Source organism: Solenopsis invicta, chromosome 5, assembly GCF_016802725.1.
Source record: "Solenopsis invicta isolate M01_SB chromosome 5, UNIL_Sinv_3.0, whole genome shotgun sequence".
Taxonomy (NCBI): domain Eukaryota; kingdom Metazoa; phylum Arthropoda; class Insecta; order Hymenoptera; family Formicidae; genus Solenopsis; species Solenopsis invicta.
Window position 1 is genome coordinate 2,639,342 of NC_052668.1, and position 23,220 is coordinate 2,662,561.

At 33.7% G+C, this 23,220-nt stretch overlaps 1 protein-coding gene and 3 long non-coding RNA genes across 4 annotated transcripts; 3 read left to right on the forward strand and 1 right to left on the reverse strand.

Moving 5' to 3' along the window:
* Positions 1 to 4,749: 4,749 nt before the first annotated feature.
* On the forward strand, positions 4,750 to 6,474 carry LOC105206305. The gene is made up of 3 exons (XR_851346.3): positions 4,750 to 5,120; positions 5,464 to 5,801; positions 5,900 to 6,474. It is a non-coding gene; the product is annotated as an uncharacterized LOC105206305 (long non-coding RNA).
* An 8,752-nt stretch (positions 6,475 to 15,226) lies between these two features.
* Positions 15,227 to 16,464, forward strand: LOC120357879. The gene is made up of 3 exons (XR_005574884.1): positions 15,227 to 15,631; positions 15,708 to 15,896; positions 16,175 to 16,464. It is a non-coding gene; the product is annotated as an uncharacterized LOC120357879 (long non-coding RNA).
* A 1,686-nt stretch (positions 16,465 to 18,150) lies between these two features.
* LOC113004832 lies at positions 18,151 to 20,330 on the reverse strand. The gene is made up of 2 exons (XM_026139296.2): positions 19,540 to 20,330; positions 18,151 to 19,187 (listed from the first exon to the last, which is right to left on the reverse strand). Exon 1 carries the CDS (start codon positions 20,055 to 20,057, stop codon positions 19,542 to 19,544), a length of 516 nt encoding a protein of 171 aa, XP_025995081.1. The 5' UTR covers positions 20,058 to 20,330; the 3' UTR covers positions 18,151 to 19,187; positions 19,540 to 19,541.
* A 1,177-nt stretch (positions 20,331 to 21,507) lies between these two features.
* LOC105200577 lies at positions 21,508 to 22,672 on the forward strand. The gene is made up of 2 exons (XR_850979.3): positions 21,508 to 21,909; positions 22,104 to 22,672. It is a non-coding gene; the product is annotated as an uncharacterized LOC105200577 (long non-coding RNA).
* Positions 22,673 to 23,220: the final 548 nt, after the last annotated feature.

The window sequence follows — 23,220 nt, forward strand, 5'->3', positions numbered from 1 at the left end:
TCTGCCTGGCGTTTGTTTACATCAGTCAACTTTTTTCATTTTGCCGCATTTTACCATGAATAATTTTGTTGAACAAAGAGTTTGTTTGAAATTTTGTGTTGCGAACGAAATTTCGTGTGCCGATGCACTGAAAATGTTGCAAAAAGCATTTTGCGAATCAAAAACAAGAGCATACGAGTGGTATAAAGACTTTAAAAGTGGTCGTACAGTGGTGGAAGATTTCCCTCGTTCCGGACGTCCATCGACGTCGAACTCCGATGAAAACGTGAAGAAAGTGAAAGAAATGGTGCTTGAAAATCGTCATACCAGCTTAAGAGAGATGTCTAGTGAACTTGGCATTGCATATGGAACGGCACAGCATATTGTGGTTGATGTTTTGGGTATGAGACGCGTGGCAGCCAGGCTCGTTCCGAAGGATCTGAATTTCTTGCAAAAACACCAATGAATTATTTGACCAAACATCAAGTAAATACCATCAAGCAAGCACCGTATTCACCTGATATGGCCCCGTGCGACTTTTTTTTGTTCCACAAGTTGAAGTTGTCACTTCGTGGAAAGAGATTTCAGTCGATCGAGGAGATCAAAGAGAATGCGACGAGAGAACTAAAGGCCATCCCTTCGTCGGCCTTCCAGGGATGCATGGAGGACTGGGTCAAGCGTTGGCACATGTGTGTTGCTTCAGATGGATCATATTTTGAAGGAGATAAAATAAATTTGCCTGAAATTTAACTCTATTTTGTTTTATTTAAAAATTCCCGGTACTTTCTGATCATAGGGTATATATATGTAAATTTGTTAATAGTGCTCATGTCTGATTTAGAAATTTTTTTTTATATCTGATTATTGGAATTGGATAAACTTGAGAGATAATTAAGCACGGTGGTCTACCAAATTGCTCATAACTAAAAATTATTAAATGTTTTGTCACAAAATGCGGTGAAATTCAATATATATGGAATTGTATTAATTAAAATTGCTGTTGTATCTCCATAAATCTCGAAAAAGCTGTTTTTCTGCCTTCAAGTTTTTTTTCCTTCAAATTAGCATTTGTATATACATATCAATCGTGTATACATCTTTTTGTGTACATTTAAAAAAAAAATATTTAGTTTATTATATCTACGTTTTAATCATATTATTTAGAAAAACATGAGATTGTATTTGCACGTGCTTTCATTTGTTCTGAATATTAATAAGTAATTATATTCATGTTTTTAGTGATATGCAGTGACTCGATGTCAAATGTTCTCAATGAGAAATGGAGCGATGAAGAAAAAGAAGCAAAAGTAACTGGTAAAGTAACATTTATTTATAAGTCTAAAATATTTTTTGTACAAAAGTTAAAAAAAACTATGAAAACTAAGCTCTAACTGCAAAAATTTAATATATTAACACTTTTGAGTGCAATGGATTTTAAACCCGACCTGAGATTTATGACGCCGTGAGATTTATGTTTGAATCGTCCAAGCAGAACTCAACTTAAGAAATAAGTAAATTAAAATTCCTTGAAAAATTAAACTGCTTCTTGTTTTCTTCCAAGTAAAATCCTTATTGAATTTAATGCTTTATTTTGTAAAATAAGAATTGCCTTTCTCTTCTGTGTTATTTAGCGTATTATAAAAAAATTTTATATATATATATATATATATATATATATATATAACTTTTTATATAAACATTTTGTGCACATATGTATATATTTTGTGACATTCTATTTCATTTTAGATCAAAATACGATGATAAAGGTAAGCAGAAATCCCTGAAAAAACAGCAATCACCGGCTACACCGAAACCTGCTGCTACCACCGTCGCTGCCAACATAAACAATGATTCCGAGAATGACTTTGATATTGATGCCATTTATCACAAAAATCGTTTGAAAAATTGTTATTTTTTTATTTCTAATATTGATTCTCGTATATCTTGAAATGCATCTTTTTTGGATAAAAAAATTTTTTATTGTATTGTATTATAATACTTATTCTAATTATTATTCAAATAAATGGTTTATTGCAATGGTCACTCAATGTGTTTTTGCTCTTTGCAACTAAATGGAAAAATACGTTATCCAATGTTAATGGGAATATTAAGTTTGTTGATTAATTAGAAATAGTAATAACAAATTTATAGTAAATCGTAACTCAAGCTCTGATCCATATATTTTTATATATTTGTGCACCGTTTGCAAGATCTGTCTAACCACCAGCAGCCGTGACATTTGTCCAAATTCAAATAAGTATATGGTTACATTACGGTAATATAACGTAACAGCGTAATTTAGCTATCATAATTGTCCATTCTTTGAAACGGACAGCACGCGTATACGTATTTGCAGACAAAAATGGACAGGATGCGTATACGCATTTGCAGACAGAAACGGACAGAACGCGTATACGTATTTACAGATAGATATGGACAGGATACGTATACACATTTGCAGACAGAAACGGACAGAATGCGTATGCGGACAGAATGCGTATACGTATTTGTATCAAAAATGGTCAGAATGCGTATACGTATTTGCAGATAGAAACGGACAGGATGCATATACGCATTTGCAGACAGAAACGGACAGGATGCATATACGCATTTGCAGACAGAAATGGACAGGATGCGTATACGCATTTGCAGACAGAAACGGACAGAATGCGTATACGTATTTGCAGACAGAAACGGACAGAACGCGTATACGTATTTGCAGACAGAAACGGACAGAACGCATATACGTATTTGCAGACAGAAACGGATATAACGCGTAAACGTATTTGTAGATAGAAACGGACAAAATGCGTATACGTATTTGCAGATAGAAACGGACAGAATGCGTATACCTATTTGCAGATAGAAACGGACAGAATGCGTATACCTATTTGCAGATAGAAACAGACAGAATGCGTATACGTATTTGCAGATAGAAACGGATAGGATGCGTATGTATCCAGTTGCACACAGAAACGGACAGGATAAATATATATCCAATTGCAATCAGAAACGGACAGGATGCGTATACGCATTCACAAACAGAAACGGAGACAATTGGCATTTGTCTATCGTTTTTACGGACAGAAACCGATAGATTACAAAACGCATTCTATCGGTTTCTGTCTGTAATTACGGATTAAGAAACGCATAGTAAAGTAGACAAATACGGATAGGATACGTTTTCTGTCCGTTTTTATCCGTAATTTTTACCAGGGAGGAGATGAATCCTTCCTGATCATGTTCAAGGCACGAAGAAGTTCGTCCATGGAGAATGTAACATTCATCTCATTCCACGTCTGCTTTTTAATTGTAACTTCTTCATGTTTTTTTTTTTTTTGACCCACGGAGGTGCCAGGTTTGTAATAGTTTTTCTAATCTTGGTCTCTCTATCCTTGTGCTGCCAAGTATTCTAATTAATTTTGTTTTGAACGCTTTTAAAAGTTCTCGTTGTATTCCAGACATATGAGAGACTGGTGAATCTATTAATGCTATTACAAAAAGATATAAAGTTTTCTCTTTTCTTTTTGTTAATAATCTTCCTATCAATGGCTCGGCTTTTTTTGTATTCGACAAAGTCCTCACTTCTTCCGTACGTTTCTATTTTTTAAATTTATCAATCCTATGTTTTCTGGCTACATTGCAATCCTTGTCCCACCAGTTGACTTCTTGCCTGTTGCTGTTATGGTGTTTATTATTTATCTTTCTCTCTCTGGTCATACTAGTTTTGTCTGGATCCTTGTCAGAAGCAATCGGTGCGTATCTCTTCATGAGTTTAATGAACCAAGAATATAGTTCTTGCAGGCTTTTGTCTTCTAATAGGTTATTAATATTTTCTTGAGATTTCGCTATTTCTATCTCTATTTTATCATGATAGAGTATCCAATTAATGTTTTGGTTAGTTATTCTATTAGAAGGTTTCCTATAAGGAAGACATCTTATATCCACACAAATGTCCACCGACTAATAATTCGATCCCCAAGCATCTGGAAGTTGTTGGTAGTTAATTTTATTCGCTAGATTCCTGTTTGTAAAAATTAAATTTAAATTTGATGCAACCTGACCATTATAATTTATCCTAGTTTTATTGATATTAATGTAATCCCGCCGAAACATAGTCGAGTATAGTCTTTCCCCGTCTTTATCGGTATTAATACAATTCCATGCGTTGTTGTGTGCGTTGAAGTCACCTACTATGATGGAATCGTCATCTACTCCCTTAAACCTGAGTAAGTCGTTCCAAGCTGTTATTGATTCCACTCCATATGGTTTTCTATAGACCGCAATAAGTTATTAAGTATTAAGACCGTTATAGTTTCTAGTAGTACCTTGCATTTTGATACCGATTGCCTCGATATTATCAGATCTATTAACCCAATCTTCAATTATTTTAAACTTAACATAATTTTTTATAAGTATTGCCACTCCTCCACTACTGTTTTCGTTATTGCTTTTGTAGGTTTTAAAACCTGAAATGTACAAAGGCTTATTACGACTAAGCTTCGTTTTAGTGATTACAACAATGTCGTAATTTATCGCATTTTTCATCAACTCTGCTTTTTTGTTGTTAATACCCCCTGCATTCCACAAAAGTATAGTCGCCATCACAGATCAGACCAGTTTGACTTCCTCTCACTCTGCCGCATCCGAAATCCTCTTCTGGCGTCCATGCTTATTCTTTTTGCTCTCTCTAAATTAAGTTGTGTAATAGGCATGGGGCTCCCGTAAGTGGAAAACTTTAGGCAATAGAAAGAGAAAGAATATGAGTATGGCATCTTTATCTTTGTCTAATGTTGCGCGCGCATCAAGCTGAATGGAGCTGAGTGGGGAGGTATCGTATTGAGACTATTGAGGGGAAGTTTATCTTTCAACATGGTTGTAGCTGGTTGTAGTAAAAATTTATTAATCTTGCATATAATTTTTATGCATTTATTCTGACTTCGAATCATCATTCGATACTTTCTCTCTCGTTTGATTTTTGGAGACACCACTCTTAGAGGAAGTCCGCAGCTACATGACTAAAGAAAACAAGAAATTTAATAAGCAAAGTGCTGTGACATAATAGAGAATAAAATGACAAATACGTTTGTTGTGTGCAAAAAACAATCTATTCCGTTTAATACATCTCGAAGTTTTCACAAGTAAGTTTAACAAATATTGATAAATTTATTTTCTGCTTAAAAAGTACAAAAAAAAAAACGGATAAGAAATAATAGAAACGTATAAAAATTTAATAGAAATCTTATGAAATTTAATAGAATCTTATGTAATTTTATCTGAACCTATAAGTTTCTATCAAATTTCTATATATTTCTATCATTTCTTATTCGACTTTTTAAGCAGGGTTGTTATTCAAAGTGTGTATTACCAAAATACCTTAACCTAAAATTCATATGAAAATGCCAAATATTGTTCTATATTTGGTATTTATTCAAATTAGCTCTATCATCTTCGATTTTGATTATATTTAATTCTGAATTACAGATTTTCTGTTAATGTTGAAATGAAAAAGAAATGGATGGAAGCTATTGGTGTGACAACGGTTTGTAAGACACCCGCATATGTAGCGACCACTTCCATGAAGATTCATTTCATCAGACTGATGGATACACAACTTTGAGACGTTTAGTATCAACTGCTGTCTCTTTTAATCGAAACGGTCAATTATCTTCACCAATCAACAACGTACCTACTTAAATACTTGATGACATAACGAATCATCAAGATACGACAATAAGTGTCGAAAATACATTTTCAACAAATACGAATACTAGTGGCTTTGAGACACATAATCATTTAAGTCCCAGAAATGGTATTAAAAGGTACATTAGAATTTTTGTAAAATTTTTTTACTGCTGAATATTTTAAACTTAATATTTTATAAAATAACTGTATTATTAATTGTATTATTGATATTTAGAAAATTATCTGTCGTCGACATTCACCCAACAAAATTTCGTTTTATGGTCGGAACTCAGTCAGAGTCTTTTTCAAGAAAGCACTTTGCTTCAGATGAAGCTTGGGAGCGATTTGTAAGAGTTATGGCTACTGAAAAATCTAAAAAATCTGCTATCCATATGAAGTTAACTAGAAAAGAAAAAATAAATACTAATATAAAAGAACTAATCAAAACCATCAAGGAGAAACAGTTTTCTAAAGCTGCTGAATGTTTACAGGTAAATTTGTAATTATATGTTGCAGTGCAGTTTCAATATACATTTCAATCATATATTATGTAATGGAAAAATTCATATAATTTTTTCCTGTAATATTATTTAATATTAATAACTATAATTAATTTTAATTAAATAATTACAGTTAAATATAAGTATAAATATAATTAATATACATAATTAAATATAAATTGTAATTATATTTCAATCAATTGTATTTTTATGTTTAATTGTTTTTATATAAAATATACTTTGTACTATAATTGAACCATAAAGTGTGTAATTATGAGAGAAATTTAAATATACAATCATTAGCATCATATATTGCAGTCCATTGAACTATGTTAATATGCATTGTTTATTTTCACATAGGATGCAGAAATGAATGATAAACCAATTTTTATTTTATAGGGCTTATTTTGTTTGAAAATAGTCATTTTAATAATTGCCAATAGTCATTTAGTCAATAAATGTTATTTTTTAAACAGATTTAATAAATTAAATTGTTTGAAAACTTAAACTTTTCCAATTCAAATATATAATCTTAATGTCTTTATTTTTAAGTTTAATTTATTATTTTATAAGTAACGGTACATTTAAACTGTACATTTTATAAGAAATATTTAAAAAATTTAAATTTTAATCACTTTTTTATATTATGAAACGGTTGTGGTCAACTTAAAATATTCAAAAATTTTTATAACTACTTTTTTCTCTTAATTAGGAATTACCTGAACATTTACAAGAATTGATAATTCGAATAAAAGAAAAACAAACTACAACTGCGTTTCCTGCTCAATTAAAAAATTTTGCCAGATCCTTACATTTTTACTCTCCAGCAGCTTATTTGTGAGACAAAGCTATCTCAAGTGTTTACCTTCCGTCAAATCTCTTAGTAATTGGTTGTCTTAAAAAAATTATAAACCAGGTATTTCCGAAGAATTAATAGGACACGTGTCAAACATGGTGAAGCAAGAATTTCAGAAAGGCAAAAAGCTTATTTTTAATGTTACGTTTGACGAGATGAACATCCATAAATGGAAACATTGGGATTAAAATGCTCACAAATGGAAAGGTGTCGTCGATTTAGGTGGACAGTTGGATGAAATTGACAATAATAATGAACTTAAGATAGCTACTAAAGCATTAGTTTTTATGCTAGTCTGCATTAATGGGTCGTTTAAAACACCCATTGCACATTATTTAATTAATTCTTTAACAGGTAAAGAAAAAGCAATACTTTTAAAAGATTTATTGATAAAACTTAGCCAAAGTGACATTGAAGTAGTTAGCACTACTTTTGATGGTGATAAAACACATGTAAGAGCATATGAAGTATTAGGCGCTAATTTTAATTACAAAGATAAGAACAATTTTAAACCGTACTTTAAACACCCAAATACTTCAAAACCTGTCTATGTGTTTTTTGATCCGTGTCATATGCTCAAGTTAGTAAGAAATTATTTTGCATTAAAAGGACCTATAATATATGATAAAAAAGAAAGTATTAGTCGGGAATACATAAAAAAGTTACACAATAAGCAAATTAGTGATGGCTTGCACAGTGTATGCAAAATACGAGATAGACATGTTTATTTTCAAAACAAAAAAATGAAAGTTTCACTGGCGGCGCAAGTATTAAGTTCAAGCGTATCAAATGCATTATATTTCTTTAAATTTAAAATTAAAGATAAAAACTTTGAAAAAGCTTCATCTACAGCAAAATTTTGTAAAACAATAAATGATATTTTTGATGTTTTAAATGTAAAGAACAAATTTTGTAAGACGCCAAGACGAAAAGCTATTACCAAAGATTTGTTATCCCAATTCAAAACAAAAATCGATGGATTTATTGATTATATTGAAAAATTAGAAATTGATGTACCTGTTGCGAGAAAAAACAATAACATAAAGACAACAGACAAAGAAAATTCTATAATTAATAATAATCAAGTAATACAAAAAATTCGTAAATCAATCCTTGAAAGCGAATCTGTTAAAACGGGGTTTCTTGGCTTTATTATTTGTCTAAAAAACTTATTTAGTCTTTGTACAGATTTGATACAAAATAATATTGTTCAATTTGTTTTAAGTTATAAACTATCTCAGGATCACGTTGAAATGTTTTTTGGTTTAATAAGAAGAATGAATGGTTATAATAATAATCCAACAACAGTACAATATCAATCTGCTTACACTAAATTATTAGTTAATAATATGAATGTTTTAGTGTCTACTTCAGCGAACTGTACTCCGCAAGACAATACATTATTAATTTCAGACGTAACTAACATTACCGAAATAAAACAAACAATAGCAGATAATGAAAATACATCAATTTCAAAAAACTAATACGGAAATTCATAATAAAAAAAAAGAAAAAAAGTCCCACAACAAAAACAAATTAATAATTTTCCAGTTTATAATTATTTGAAAAGTAATCATAGTATATTATTTGATCACAATTATTGCAGAAACGCAGGCTGGTATGTTTCTGATTATCTTGAGGAAATCGTGAAGCATATAGCTGGTTCAATAGTACATTCACTAAAAAAAAATTAATTTGTGAAATTTTTAAAGATATGTTAGAAGGTGATAGTGATAAATCAAAATTAACAATTTTAAAAAATCGTGGTGGCTTGCATTTCCCTTCGAAAGATGTCATTTTCATTTGTATGAGTGCTGAGAAAATAATACGTCAACATACTCATTTATTGTTAAAAGATATAAATAACAAGCTTATAACAAAAACACTACAATTATTTCCTAATGCAATTTTAGATAACAATAATCATATTTTAGATCAAGAGCCTTTGTATGATCATCGACACCAATTGATTATTCTTATTATACAAAAATATATCGATATTCGTTTGACACACGAAAGTAAATGCTCCAAAAATGATTCTAAAAGAATCAGAATGCATTATAATAAGCTAACGATTTTCAGTGGCCAATAATAATATATTAACTGATAAAAACATAGATAAAAGTTGTATACTTTTTATATGTTTTATGTTAAGTTTATAACATAAGTTTATAAATAAGAGTTCAAGTTTGAATATATATTAAAAATACGTAAAATGTTTTATTTGAATATTTTATTATTATAACATTACAAATTTTTTTTATGTATAAGCGTTTATGTAAATAAAAAACTTCATGTGGAATGTATTGTTATTATTAATATAAACATTTTCCTCCTTTTCTCCTTTCCTCTGTTTTATGCATTATATATCTTTATTTAACATTCAATGTTCAACAAATCTAAATGATGCATTGCATGCATACGTGAAACGGAAAACGCACTCCGATATATTGCTTTCCTCATCCTCCCCACTTGATTGCGAAAATCAACAGCGCATGCGCGATTAAACAAGGCTGCTGAAACCCTCTCGTTCTTTGTCTCTTTCTAATAGCTCACGCATTCGTGGCTGGCTATTCCTCTCTATCTATACAACCTCTTTGCTCTAAATTCTCTTGGCATCTATCCAAGTCCTTACTCATTTTATTCACTATGTGAGTTTGATCTTCTTCATAGTCATCTCCCTCCGGTGGAGAATTAATACTATATTTTTTTAAAAGTTCTAAGAAATCCTTACAAAATTCATAAGATACTAAACATTTGTCTCTGGCAATTTGTAGAGACCAGTCAAAGTTAGAAGACCAGACACTCATAGTCTCTTCATTATTATAACCACTATTACTCTCTTTTCTTGTCTCTATTTCGTTTGTCTGGCCAAGGGCTATCCCTCTTTTTTCTTTACTTATCTCTACTGTGTTATTTTTGAATTGTTTGTAATAATTCACGTATTCTTGTCTACGTTTTTTCTCTTCAATCTTTTCTTTGTCTATTCTAATGTGTCTTTGTGTTTCTTGGAACTTGGAGTTGTATTGTTGTTCCTATTTCTTGTACTATTGTATTCCTTCCGTGAATAACCATCCTTCTTTGTTTCTCTCTCATTACCTATATTTTGGCGCACAGTATTGGACCATTTAACAGGATAAGTATTTTCAGCTGATAATGATGCTCTATCGTAAATCTTGATTTCCGTCCCTTTATTCTTGTTATTGTCAACCATACTGGGCTACGTGGCAGGATTCGTGTATCTATCATTATAGTTTTACTATCTGTACAACTATCTGTAATCATCCTTGCAGCTTCTGAAAATGAAATGTTGTTGTAGGTCATAATTATCTTTATTTCTTTGTTTTTTAAAGCTACGGGACAACTTTTGTAAGTCGGTCTATGGTCCCCTTCACAGTTGCTACAAAATGTTGATGTTACATATTAAGAGTTTTATTGATCTTGTCTTATTATCGCATTTATCTCCTTGTGTTTATAATATATTCTAAGTATGTTATGCATTCCATGCTCGGTGCGCTGCGATCGTTTTCTTTTCTTGTACTGCATAAAAGTCCAGTAGTATGTGTGTGAGTGACATCTATCAGTTTTTTCGTTTTCTAAGTTCGTTCTGTTGCACACACGCTCTTGTACGTTAAGTTCTAATCGAACCAAGCTTTTCGTTGCGCAATTGTAAGAGGCATAAATACTGTATTATTCTGTAATAAATACATTCTTACAACGAACTCAAAGAAATAACAACAGGTTATGGGCCCAGTTTTTGAAGGCGTAAAGGTACTGTACAAGAATAAAGTAACGACGGCAAAAGTAAGGTTAGGTAGTCTCTCGTAATAAAATTGAGGCGAAACATTGTTGTCTTGTCGAATTACAATGGAAGGTCTAAAGCATTTCCACATTCAGAAATTCGATGGGAAGAATTTCCAGCTGTGGAAGTACGAGGTGTGTTCAAAAAGTATCGCGAATTTTGAATTTTCGCGGGTTACGTATATTCGAATTTCGATCTTTTTGTGGCGTTATGTTGGTACTCATGTCTCTCACTTATGCCGACAAGCTCGGCCATTTTGAATGTTCACTTAATTGTTGACAGCTGCTTTGCTTGCACGTGTTTTGGATCGTCTTCGATTTTTACCTATTCAAAAAAATGGATCAAAGAACCTGTATCAAATTTTGTGTGAAAAACGAAATTAAGTGCGCGGATGCATTCCGAATGTTGACTGTGGCATACGGAGAAGCTACCTTGGACCGAAGCAACGTTTATCGGTGGTACAAAATGTTCTCAGAAGATGTGAACGACGAAGAGCGTGCCGGACGCCCGAGCACTTCAACAACAGACGAAAAAATTAATGAAGTGGAGAAAATGGTATTGGCCAATCGTCGAATCACCGTTAGAGAAGTTGCTGAGGACCTAAACATATCGATTGGCTCGTGCCATTCGATTTTTATCAATGATTTGGGCATGAGACGGGTCGCCGCGAAATTCGTACCAAAATTGCTCAATTGCGACCAAAAACAGCATCGCATGAACATTGCTAATGAGATGTTGGACTCTGTCCGCGACGACCCAAATTTGCTCCAGAGGGTCATAACTGGTGACGAATCGTGGGTTTATGGTTATGACGTGGAAACCAAAGCTCAATCATCTCAATGGAAGCTGCCGCACGAACCAAGACCGAAAAAAGCGCGCCAAGTTCGGTCGAATGTAAAAGTTTTGCTGACAGTTTTCTTCGATTGCAGGGGCGTGGTGCATCATGAGTTCTTGCCACAGGGTAGAACGGTCAATAAGGAATATTACCTGCAAGTTATGCGCAATTTGCGCGAAGCAATCCGCCAGAAACGCCCGGATTTGTGGAAGAACAAAAATTGGCTTTTGCACCACGATAACGCCCCTGCTCACACATCGTTGCTTGTGCGCGACTTTTTGGCCAAAAACAACACACTAATGATGCCGCAGCCACCGTATTCCCCAGATCTGGCCCCCTGTGACTTTTTCTTGTTCCCTAAACTGAAGAGGCCCATGAAAGGACGACGTTACGCTACGCTTGACGAGATAAAGACGGCATCGAAGGAGGAGCTGAACAAGATAAAAAAAAATGATTTTTTGAAGTGCTTCGAAGATTGGAAAAACCGTTGGCACAAGTGTATAATATCTCATGGGGATTACTTTGAAGGGGACAAAATAGATATTCATGAATAAATAAATAATTTTTGAAAAAACACAAAATTCGCGATACTTTTTGAACACACCTCGTATTATAGATTGCAATTTGATGATATTATTTCTCAAATGTAAATTAGTATAATTTAATAACATAATGCGATCACTGAATGTTCTTAAAAAGTTTTTCCATATTCCAAATCTATAAACATCAAGAGGTTAAATCATTCCCATAGTTTTCTTTGGTATAGTTAAAATCAGTATACCTTTATCTTTTTTTGGCATAAATTCTTGCAGACTGGCAGGACAATGTCCCCTCCAAAAATTTAACAATAGCACACTAAAACTTTCAGTAGCGGGTACAAAACACAAATACAGTAGATTTTTATTTCTCTGGAAAGGATATTCAAGAAATATCACTCTACTCCATAGGTGATGCACTTGCTATAATACGATGTTTCTGGTGCAAGAAATATTTTTGTATGCAGTATTTTTTTGAAGAATATCATAATTGCAAACATTTTGTCATATAATTATCACGTTAATATTAATAGCAAGATTTACAATTAGTTATAAAATAATTAATATAATAAATACATTTGTTACTGCTTATAATAAAAAATGTGCTCATACATTACAGGAAATACAATATATAGTACGGTAATTTATCTTGATATCATGGAAATATCAAAATTCGTGCAGATGTACAAAAGTAATTAACGTGACTGAATGGAGATAATTTTATTTTAAATCTTTTGTATAAAACATTTTTGGATATCTTGAATAATTTCCAAGATATAACAAAAAAAACTGAAAACCGCTATACACATAAGAAATAATTTCACCCCTTGAAACCGAATTTGGGCCGCAACTGATAGTTTCTAAAATCATCTAATTATGTTACCTAAATGTGTGTAAAGTTTCATTAAAATTGAGATGTGACACTTTGAGTGGTTCGTTTGTCAGTTTCAACTTGCAGCCGATATTTAGTACACTAATGATATTTTTGTTTGCTTAGGTTTAACTTTATTACCTTGTTGTAATGGTTCTGCCACAACTTTCTCTTCATTATTAATTGCACTACGTCGAATAATTGTAATACCATCATCTACAATCCAGCCAAAAATGACTTATCGAATCGATGTCGAATCAATGTCGAATTGACGTCAAAACCATCGAAATTACATCGAATCGAAATAATGATCGAAATTTGAGGCTGTTTCGATGTCTGTGTTTTATATGATATTTAAAAAAAAACAAGTTATTTGTAACCTCTACTTATCAGTAGACTAAATTATAATTTTCTCATTTAAGTATATATATTTTCTGTGAGGACATCAATATTTCATTGATTCGATATCGATTCGATACTATTTCGATTAGAATTTTATATAATCACTTTTATTTATATTATATAAAATACAATATGAATAAAGGATGATATTGTATTAGCAGACATAAATAATGTAAAAATTTTAATATTTTAGCATTTAATAATTATGTTACAATATTAATTTTTTTGTTAACAGCTGTAACTTCGTAAAAAAATGAATAAAATTTAAATTAAAAAAGTTTTAAAACTTAAAATCTCTACTTTTGAAAAATCACTTTTTTGTAAAGAACAAATAAATATTTTTTAAAATTATTGTATAAAACTTATTATATTTATTAATATTATATATAAAAATTGATTTAATTATTTAATTATGAATTATTTAATTAATAAATTATTATTAATTATTTAATTATTATAAAGAAATAAATATTGACAACAAAAAAGTTTCATATATGGGTGATTTACATTTTATTACTTATATTATGTATAAGCCACGTTTGTTGCGTGTACGCAAACAATACGGCAACTGAGTAGATTTAAGGGGATGCTAAAGTCGTCCTTTTTTACCGACCGAACGTTAATTTTCGGGCATGCCGTTCTTCTAATTGCATTTACAGATTTAAAAATTCTTTTCCACAATTAAAGTATAGACAGTAATGTATAATGGACGCTATATAAGGATAATGAAAACGAAAAAAATTGGAAAATTATTCTCAATTGTTTTTTGTTTTCCTTATTTTTATATAGCGTCCATTATACATTACTGTCTATACTTTAATTGTGGAAAAGGATTTTTAAATCTGTAAATGCAATTAGAAGAACGGCTTGCCCGAAAATTAACGTTCGGTCGGTAAAAAAGGACGACTTTAGCATCACCTTAAATCGGTTTGCAGCCGCGTTTTATCTATGTGACACAAGAGGAAAAAAGAAAGAAAACAATCAAAGCTAGTCTTGCCGAGTATTACTATCAAATTTGTTGGAATGCAATACGTGCCCATATTAAGTACCGTCTTCATGGGCCGTCCTACATGCGTTCAGGGGGTCGATTGCGTATTCCAAAACCTAGTGAAAATGGTAAAAGTGAGCTCTCACTCGATTGGCTACTTTTCACCATAGTGGAAGTGCGACATTTCTCACATGACATTGCTCGGCAAGTATTTTGATGTCGAGTTCAATCAAACTGTGGCTGTGTTCCGTTTTTACTGGCAGTGCAATAAATGTGACGTCATGACAGTACACTGTCACAACTGTTCCAATATTACTGCATTACTGCCAGCACTGCTATAGCATCGTATTTTGGAACAGCATTGCAGTAGCCATATTGCACTGTAGCTACCTTACCTTGGAAGCTGCAGTAGTCACAGTGGCAATATGGCTACCATTCATGACGTCATTGATGTTACTAGATGCTGTCGCAGTGCGCTGCGTACCAATAACGGAATGGATTTTTCACCACTGCCAGTACTGGCAGTTATATCGGAACACAGCTTGTGTCGAATTTGGTCGAGTTTGCGGAGTCTTGTATCGTTTCAGAATGGAGTATCTTTTACTTTTTATCGAGCAAGAGAAAAATGCAAATTAGAAAAAGAAATTTAAATTTGTTAAGAAGGAGACTGAGAGATACTCAGGATCCATTCAATATTCTAGATAATATATTCTAGATAATACCCTACAGCAAAACCATTCATATGTCGACTGTAAGTCGACTTTTCTAAGTCAGGCTTTCAGAGTTGACTGCAAGTCGACTTTGCATAGACGTCTGCAGACGTCTTTCAAAAGTTGACTTTAAGACGTCTAGAAAAAGACATTTTGAAATCGACTCGACTGAGCGCCACTGTAGTGAGCGAGCACCGCTGTCATCGCTGCTGCATGTAGCGCCAAGCGAGAGTCATCAAGTTTCTTGCAAGAGTCAATCCGCGTTGTTGTAATCCTACCCGTCTGTCGGGTCTTGTGCTTATTGAATAAAGACTATTAGCTGCAGCCGTTCGGACATACAAAATTCTCTTGTACTCTCCGCTATTTTTTATTATCCATCGGAGCGTGTGCAGCCATACCGGTCATGTGCGGCGATTGCCATTGTGAGCCGTTGTTGAGGGACAGACGAGTCATGAAGTAGGACTATAGTATGTATTTTTTTGTAAAACCATATCAATTAGATATAAATCCAAATATTTAAACGATCAATTGCGAATATTTTAGTTTTGAGATCAGTGGTGCCGAAGCAGTTAAAAACACTGGAGATATGTGTATCGAGATTTCTCTGCCAAAGCATTTCCAATCCATGGTATTTATGTCGGTGTCGAGGTTGAGTGGCACGAAAACTGGCAGAGTCATAAAGAACTTTACGTGACGGAGAAAAGAAGCTACAACTGAACATATTTACTACAAGTGAGCTTTGTTTTCAAAACAAAAATTAATTTGTTCATTTGAAAAACAACATACGTCAACAACTCTCACTTTTAGAGAATTAAAGATGTCTAGTTTTTACAACTGCAGCACTAAAATTAATTAAAAATTGATATTAATTAAATATTGTTATAGATATTAACATCTTGATTTTGACGCTCAATTAATTTTTTTTTTATTTAAGTTGAATTATTTTTTAAATGATTGATTCAATTGTTTTTTTAATAATATCACTTTCAATTTGTGCATTCTAATTGCAGAAAAGGACACAAGGAATGTACCAGCAAGATAAACAAATTATCCCTCAATATCTCGAGTAAAACAAAGTGACATTCTTTATCCACTAGAGATTCGAGTTGCAGAATGCAAAATAAAAAAGAATATTTTATCTTTGCAGCATCTACAACAAAGGATCCATTTCTTAAAAAGTTAGCTAAGTTCTATAATTTATATAGAAAGAACATTTTACATTGACATTGTATAAATTTAGAATCTATACATGTATACAGGATATTTAACGAGAGGTGAGAAATAAAGATTTTTTTTCTTATGTGACGTCCATTAATATAATATAGTTAAAAGTTTTTATTATTATTTTTATTATTATTTTTCTTAACAAATGCATCTGTATACAATAGTAATATTATGCGAGATAATTTTGTATACATTAAGTTATTGTGATATACATATACACACACAAAGTTAAACAAATGCGCACAATACATATACACAGATATACACATTTATATTTGCTTTACATATTATAACAATTTTCTTTTTTTTTTTAAATAAAACGAATCAAACAAGTAAAAAATGTTATAACATATTTTCCCAATTTCAATATTCCTTCCTTTACAACTGCATAGAATGTCTGTAGGATGGCTAACTATAGTCGACTTATAGTTGTCTTCAAATGTATGACTTAAAGACGTCTCTAAAAGTCGACTTATAGTTGTCGATTAAAGTGGGACATTGTATGACTTATACGAGGTGTGTTCAAAAAGTATCGCGAATTTTGTGTTTTTTCAAAAATTATTTATTTATTCATGAATATCTATTTTGTCCCCTTCAAAGTAATCCCCATGAGATATTATACACTTGTGCCAACGGTTTTTCCAATCTTCGAAGCACTTCAAAAAATCATTTTTTTTTATCTTGTTCAGCTCCTCCTTCGATGCCGTCTTTATCTCGTCAAGCGTAGCGTAACGTCGTCCTTTCATGGGCCTCTTCAGTTTAGGGAACAAGAAAAAGTCACAGGGGGCCAGATCTGGGGAATACGGTGGCTGCGGCATCATTAGTGTGTTGTTTTTGGCCAAAAAGTCGCGCACAAGCAACGATGTGTGAGCAGGGGCGTTATCGTGGTGCAAAAGCCAATTTTTGTTCTTCCACAAATCCGGGCGTTTCTGGCGGATTGCTTCGCGCAAATTGCGCATAACTTGCAGGTAATATTCCTTATTGACCGTTCTACCCTGTGGCAAGAACTCATGATGCACCACGCCCCTGCAATCGAAGAAAACTGTCAGCAAAACTTTCACATTCGACCGAACTTGGCGCGCTTTTTTCGGTCTTGGTTCGTGCGGCAGCTTCCATTGAGATGATTGAGCTTTGGTTTCCACGTCATAACCATAAACCCACGATTCGTCACCAGTTATGACCCTCTGGAGCAAATTTGGGTCGTCGCGGACAGAGTCCAACATCTCATTAGCAATGTTCATGCGATGCTGTTTTTGGTCGCAATTGAGCAATTTTGGTACGAATTTCGCGGCGACCCGTCTCATGCCCAAATCATTGATAAAAATCGAATGGCACGAGCCAATCGATATGTTTAGGTCCTCAGCAACTTCTCTAACGGTGATTCGACGATTGGCCAATACCATTTTCTCCACTTCATTAATTTTTTCGTCTGTTGTTGAAGTGCTCGGGCGTCCGGCACGCTCTTCGTCGTTCACATCTTCTCGGCCTTCTGAGAACATTTTGTACCACCGATAAACGTTGCTTCGGTCCAAGGTAGCTTCTCCGTATGCCACAGTCAACATTCGGAATGCATCCGCGCACTTAATTTCGTTTTTCACACAAAATTTGATACAGGTTCTTTGATCCATTTTTTTGAATAGGTAAAAATCGAAGACGATCCAAAACACGTGCAAGCAAAGCAGCTGTCAACAATTAAGTGAACATTCAAAATGGCCGAGCTTGTCGGCATAAGTGAGAGACATGAGTACCAACATAACGCCACAAAAAGATCGAAATTCGAATATACGTAACCCGCGAAAATTCAAAATTCGCGATACTTTTTGAACACACCTCGTAGACGTCTTTAAGTCGTCTAAAGTCAATTTATGGACGTCCATTTTCCAGACGTCTAGCAGTTATGGCCGACTCATAGTCGACTTAAAGTCGACTTTGTGCTGTTAGGGTACATTGTAAAATTGTATAAAGTATATAAATAAATTAATAATAATATAAGTATATAAATAATAAATAACAATAAATAAATAATAAGTTGTAAATAATATAAGTATATATTGTAAATAAATTATGCAATATTTACGCACCGTTTTTGTTAAATTGGTATCTTACTCGGGACACGCGTCATCAATTGTCAACAGGAGGGACTTTGAGATTATTGGAGATTATTTAACTCAGAGGTGATACACCGTTTGTTAAAGGTTATATGAAGTATTCTACCATTGTTCGCATTCGCATTTGTGGTTTTCACTCATGTGAGCATAGGGATATCGCATTTTCACTATGCTCATAGCCAATCGCGCGTATTTTTTCATGTGAGATGAAAATACGAGAAGTGAGGAAAGTCGAGATACACAATCGACCCCCAGATAGCGCATCTGATAACTACATTTTCGTAACACACGGTCTACACACAAAAAACAACAGACTCTCTGATTCACGCGTTTAACTAACAACTATCTTAACACTTCACCAAGTTTTTCTGTATCAATTAATAAATATTGTACTTCTCTATCCTAATTTGAATCTTTGCTGATACTGTGAATCGCACTGCTCCATCAAAATTAAGGGGGGAAGCTGCTCTAGAGCGCGAAAAAATGGGCATACTTTATGAATTTTTTGTGACTCAACAAAAGGATCAACCAAAAATCTGTGAAATAGGTTTTATAATATAGGTTTTAAAGTACAAATACAAATTTTTTCATGTTAATTAATTTCAAAATGGCGGCTGTCCAGCATTTCTCCGAAGACGCCTTTTTTTTCAGTGGCTCCATGGCCGAAGACATAACCTCCTTAATTTTGGTCCTGGAACAAAAAATAAAATTTTTTTAGTTTCTATATAACAACAGCAAGAGACGTACGTAGGATTTTTTCGATATTTTGTTTTTTTCGCGAAATGGTGCACGTTTGAACAAAAAGTTAAAATTTTCACTATAAAAAACGACCTAAAATTGTTGATTACCAAAAAACTATGCAATATAAAAAAAATCCTACGTACGTCTCCGAAGAAAGGTATTTCGAATGTACTGTCAAAATTTCGTATGGATCGGTGAAGATTTCCTCGAGTAATGTCTTCGGACAGTTCAAAAAAAGTGATTTCGAGAAAAACGCGTTTAAAGTTTTAAGTACTATAAAATCATATTAAATTCGTATATACCTTTAATCTGCGATGCCTGCGCCGTACAATTGTCCTTCTACATCAACCTCTTCGGCTTCTTTTTCCTTTCGGAAAGCTTTCAATTGCATGCGAGTTTCTTTTGCGCCGACACTGAGTGATTGTTCCGCTTTCTTGATACGGTTCGCATCTATCTTCGTGCACACATTGTAACTGTTTGGTCCAATTTTCATCTTCATGACATCGAATATGTGCAAAATTGATCTTAGTCCATCGTTGAAGACACATGAAGCAATACTTGTAGCAATATCCACTATCACTTTGCAAGAATTCATAGTTTTCGGAACTATCGCCCACACAGTTGAGTTGAAACTCTCGTTGTTGTTTTGCGTGTAGCGTCCGATACAACGAGTGAGAAGATCGTCCGACGTAAGTCTTTCGTATATCGGCTTTATAGCTTCGAACACTTCAACGCGCATAGGTGAATTGCTCCCGTACTCAAAAATTACAGCGCGTACTGGGATAAAAGGCGCTTGGGGCATACTTGAGTGCTGTCGCATTTGGGCATTTACACATTTTTTCCGGCATCCATCTTTTGGTATGTTATTTTTAAGACCCTAAAGCACCTTTTAAGACAAAAAACAAATTTTCGATTTTTTCAAAATTCTAGACCGGCTTCCCCCCTTAATAGTTGTTAGTAGCAATTAGAGACGATTGGTTCATACTTTTAGATCCAGCCAATCACCTTTGATTGTTACTAGAGTCCTATATAAAAAGATAAGCGACATTGATGTCCGAAGCTCTGATTGGTAATCTGATTGATACTTGATTGGCTAAGCGAGCAGCCATATTGTGACAACAGCTGTTTGCGGAATGATACGAATGGTGTTTGATGACGTTAGAGCGGTCCCAAAATGGCGGTGAAGGACTCAATTGGATACTGAAGGTTGTGGTGGAAGTTCGCTTCTCTCTTTATATAGGACTCTAATTGTTACTTACGCTATCAGCGCCGTGAGCGCGTTCTATTGTATGGTACACCCATGGTCATCGATTCTGTCTCTTGGAAAATTTTCCAAACTGACAAGTCACTATTTGTCTACATACTTGTAGTTCATAATTAACGTAGAAATTATTAATTAAATGCGGCTGGAACAATGACAATACAATAATTTAATAATAGTTTGATAGTTTTTAAAAATTTATCTTTAATTTATCTTCTTTTTCATCACAAGAAATTATTAATTTTCAAAACTCAAGTTTGCAGATTAATTTCCGAAAATTTATCGCATTTGACAGAAAGGTTACATCGCCTTTATGTCAAATGCGGTCGCAAGCGGCCGTTGCGACTGTAAACCCTGACGTTACGTTAAACATGAACTGTGAGTGTGTAGAAAGATAGTGACTTCTCAGTTTTGAAAATTTTCCGAGGGACAGAATAAATGACCGTGAGTGTACAGTTTGTGCCAGGTATGCCTGGTGTCCGATTCTAGGGTCCACGTTTTGTTCTTAGTTGTTTTTACGTTTATGACTATTATAAGCAGATGCTGCGTTAGCGATCATGAATGTATCGTAGTGTTAGTAAATTATGTTTTGACAGCCGGCCGATGTAACCTTAGTTTTGATCGGTGAAATCTCAGAAATATTCCAAAGCTTAATTAAAGGGAAGCGGATCAAAGCCTTTGATAATTATCATCACAAACACTCCGTTGTTGACTATCCTTACATTTATTAAAGAATACGGTAATGTCTCGTACCAAGTTTTATTATTACCTGTAATCGTCAGAAAAACAGCTTACAAAGTATATTTTCTTATTGTCAAATAATAACACTTTTTATTTTCAAAACTACAACTTATCTGATATATCAAAGGCTTCGATCCGTTTCTTTTCAATTAAGCTTTGGAATATTTCGGAGATTTCACCAATCAAAACTGAGGTTACATCGGCCGGCTGTCAAAACATAATTTAGTAACACTACGATCGTTAACGCAGCATCCGCTTATAATAGTCATGAATGTAAAAACAACTAAGAACAAAACGTGGACCCTAGAATCGGACCCCAGGCATACCTGGCACGAACTGTACACCAACGCCATTTTCATATGTAATTCCGATACGTAGTTCCGGTTTCTTCTCCGACTGTTCGGGTTCTGGCATTGCCGGCATTACCGCGTGGCCGACATGGCTAAATTTCTACAAGGCTGCGTCCAGAAACAACGGCCGGCTGCAAGCAGATAGCATTCTATCCGTAATTGTTCGGTAAATAAAAGAAGGATAAAATGATATACCTATTGTTTCTGGACGCAGCCCTGGATTGCTCACGCAATCAGTGCTTTCCTGTGCTTTTCTGTATCTGTGCTGACGCGAAGAAAGATCGAAGAGGCCGGTCGGACAAAAAATCACTTTTATTAAGGTAAAAAATATTACATATTTTTGAATATAGATATATTCTTTCAAATTTGGCGATAATTCGGTGTTACTACAGCGTCGTTGCGCAAATATTATGTGAGATAGAAAATCTACGCAACGACACTGTAACAATACCAAAAAGTCGTTACTGTTGAAACAACTATTTCATTAACAATTGACATTTCTATGTGATTTCAGATCCTGCAGATCTTCAACGAAGTGCTGAAGCCTATCTGGGTGCAGCCCTTGATTGCTGACGCAATCTGTGCTCACTCGAGGAGATATCGAAGAGGCATATCGGAAGAAAACCTATCTGGTCCAGGATTGCTGACGCAATCAGTGTTTTCCTTTTATCTGTGCTGACTCAAAGAGAAATCGAAGAGGCCGGTCCAAATAAAAATCAGTTTTATTAAGATAAAAAATATTAAATATTTTTGAATATAGATATATTTTTTCAAACTTGGCGACAATTTAGTGTTGCTACAGCGTTATGGATCTCCTTTTAAGAATTGCAACCTTATATTATAATTTATATGCATAATTTACATGATTTTATGCACGCACGCACGCACGCGCGCACGCACGAACGCACGCACAAATACATTTTCTGATATATATACTGTTCTTAAAAATGTTGATGTTAAAATACTAAATTTATAAGATTTTGTGTGCATTTCCGATATGTTTGTTATCTCTATTGCATTTTGCAATAATGTACATGCGCAACAAGTTTATGTAAATTTAAAATAAATTTTATTTACTTGATATTATATTGTACATTAATGACTTAACCCTAATCTAACATAACCTTACCTAACCTAACCTTGATCAGGCGTATCCTACGCGAGCACGCGCGCGCGCCTAGCTATCTATGTGTGCGTGTATATTGGTCCGACTGTAGCCATCCTGTTCCTATCCTTTTCGGAGACTGTCCTGAAACCATAGACATTCGCGGCGAATGTCTATGAGACGAGTCACCCCGGGCATTCGATCATTCGCAGACCATACTACATCTATCGCAGTACGTTTGAGAATGTTCTGAGATTATCTCAATTGTACTTTTGCGAAAAACTCAGGATGTCCTCAGGACATCAATGTGCTGTTAGGGGAAAGACTGATGTTCGGGCAGTACTCACGACGCAAGTTCCTTCCTATTCAAATCAGCCTTACTTTAAATATAATTTTTTATTCAAGATATTACAAGTGTACGATTAGCTCAGTATTAGGTTCTTATTCCAAAATCGTAGGTTTGAATTCTGCCAACGCCGAAGCGTTTTTAAAAATTGTAAAACAATGCGTAATTGTAATTAGTGAA

Bases quoted from the DNA above. Each gene is read 5' to 3' on its own strand.
- LOC113004832 (XM_026139296.2), bottom strand. From the start codon at position 20,057: ATGCGACAGCACTCAAGTATGCCCCAAGCGCCTTTTATCCCAGTACGC.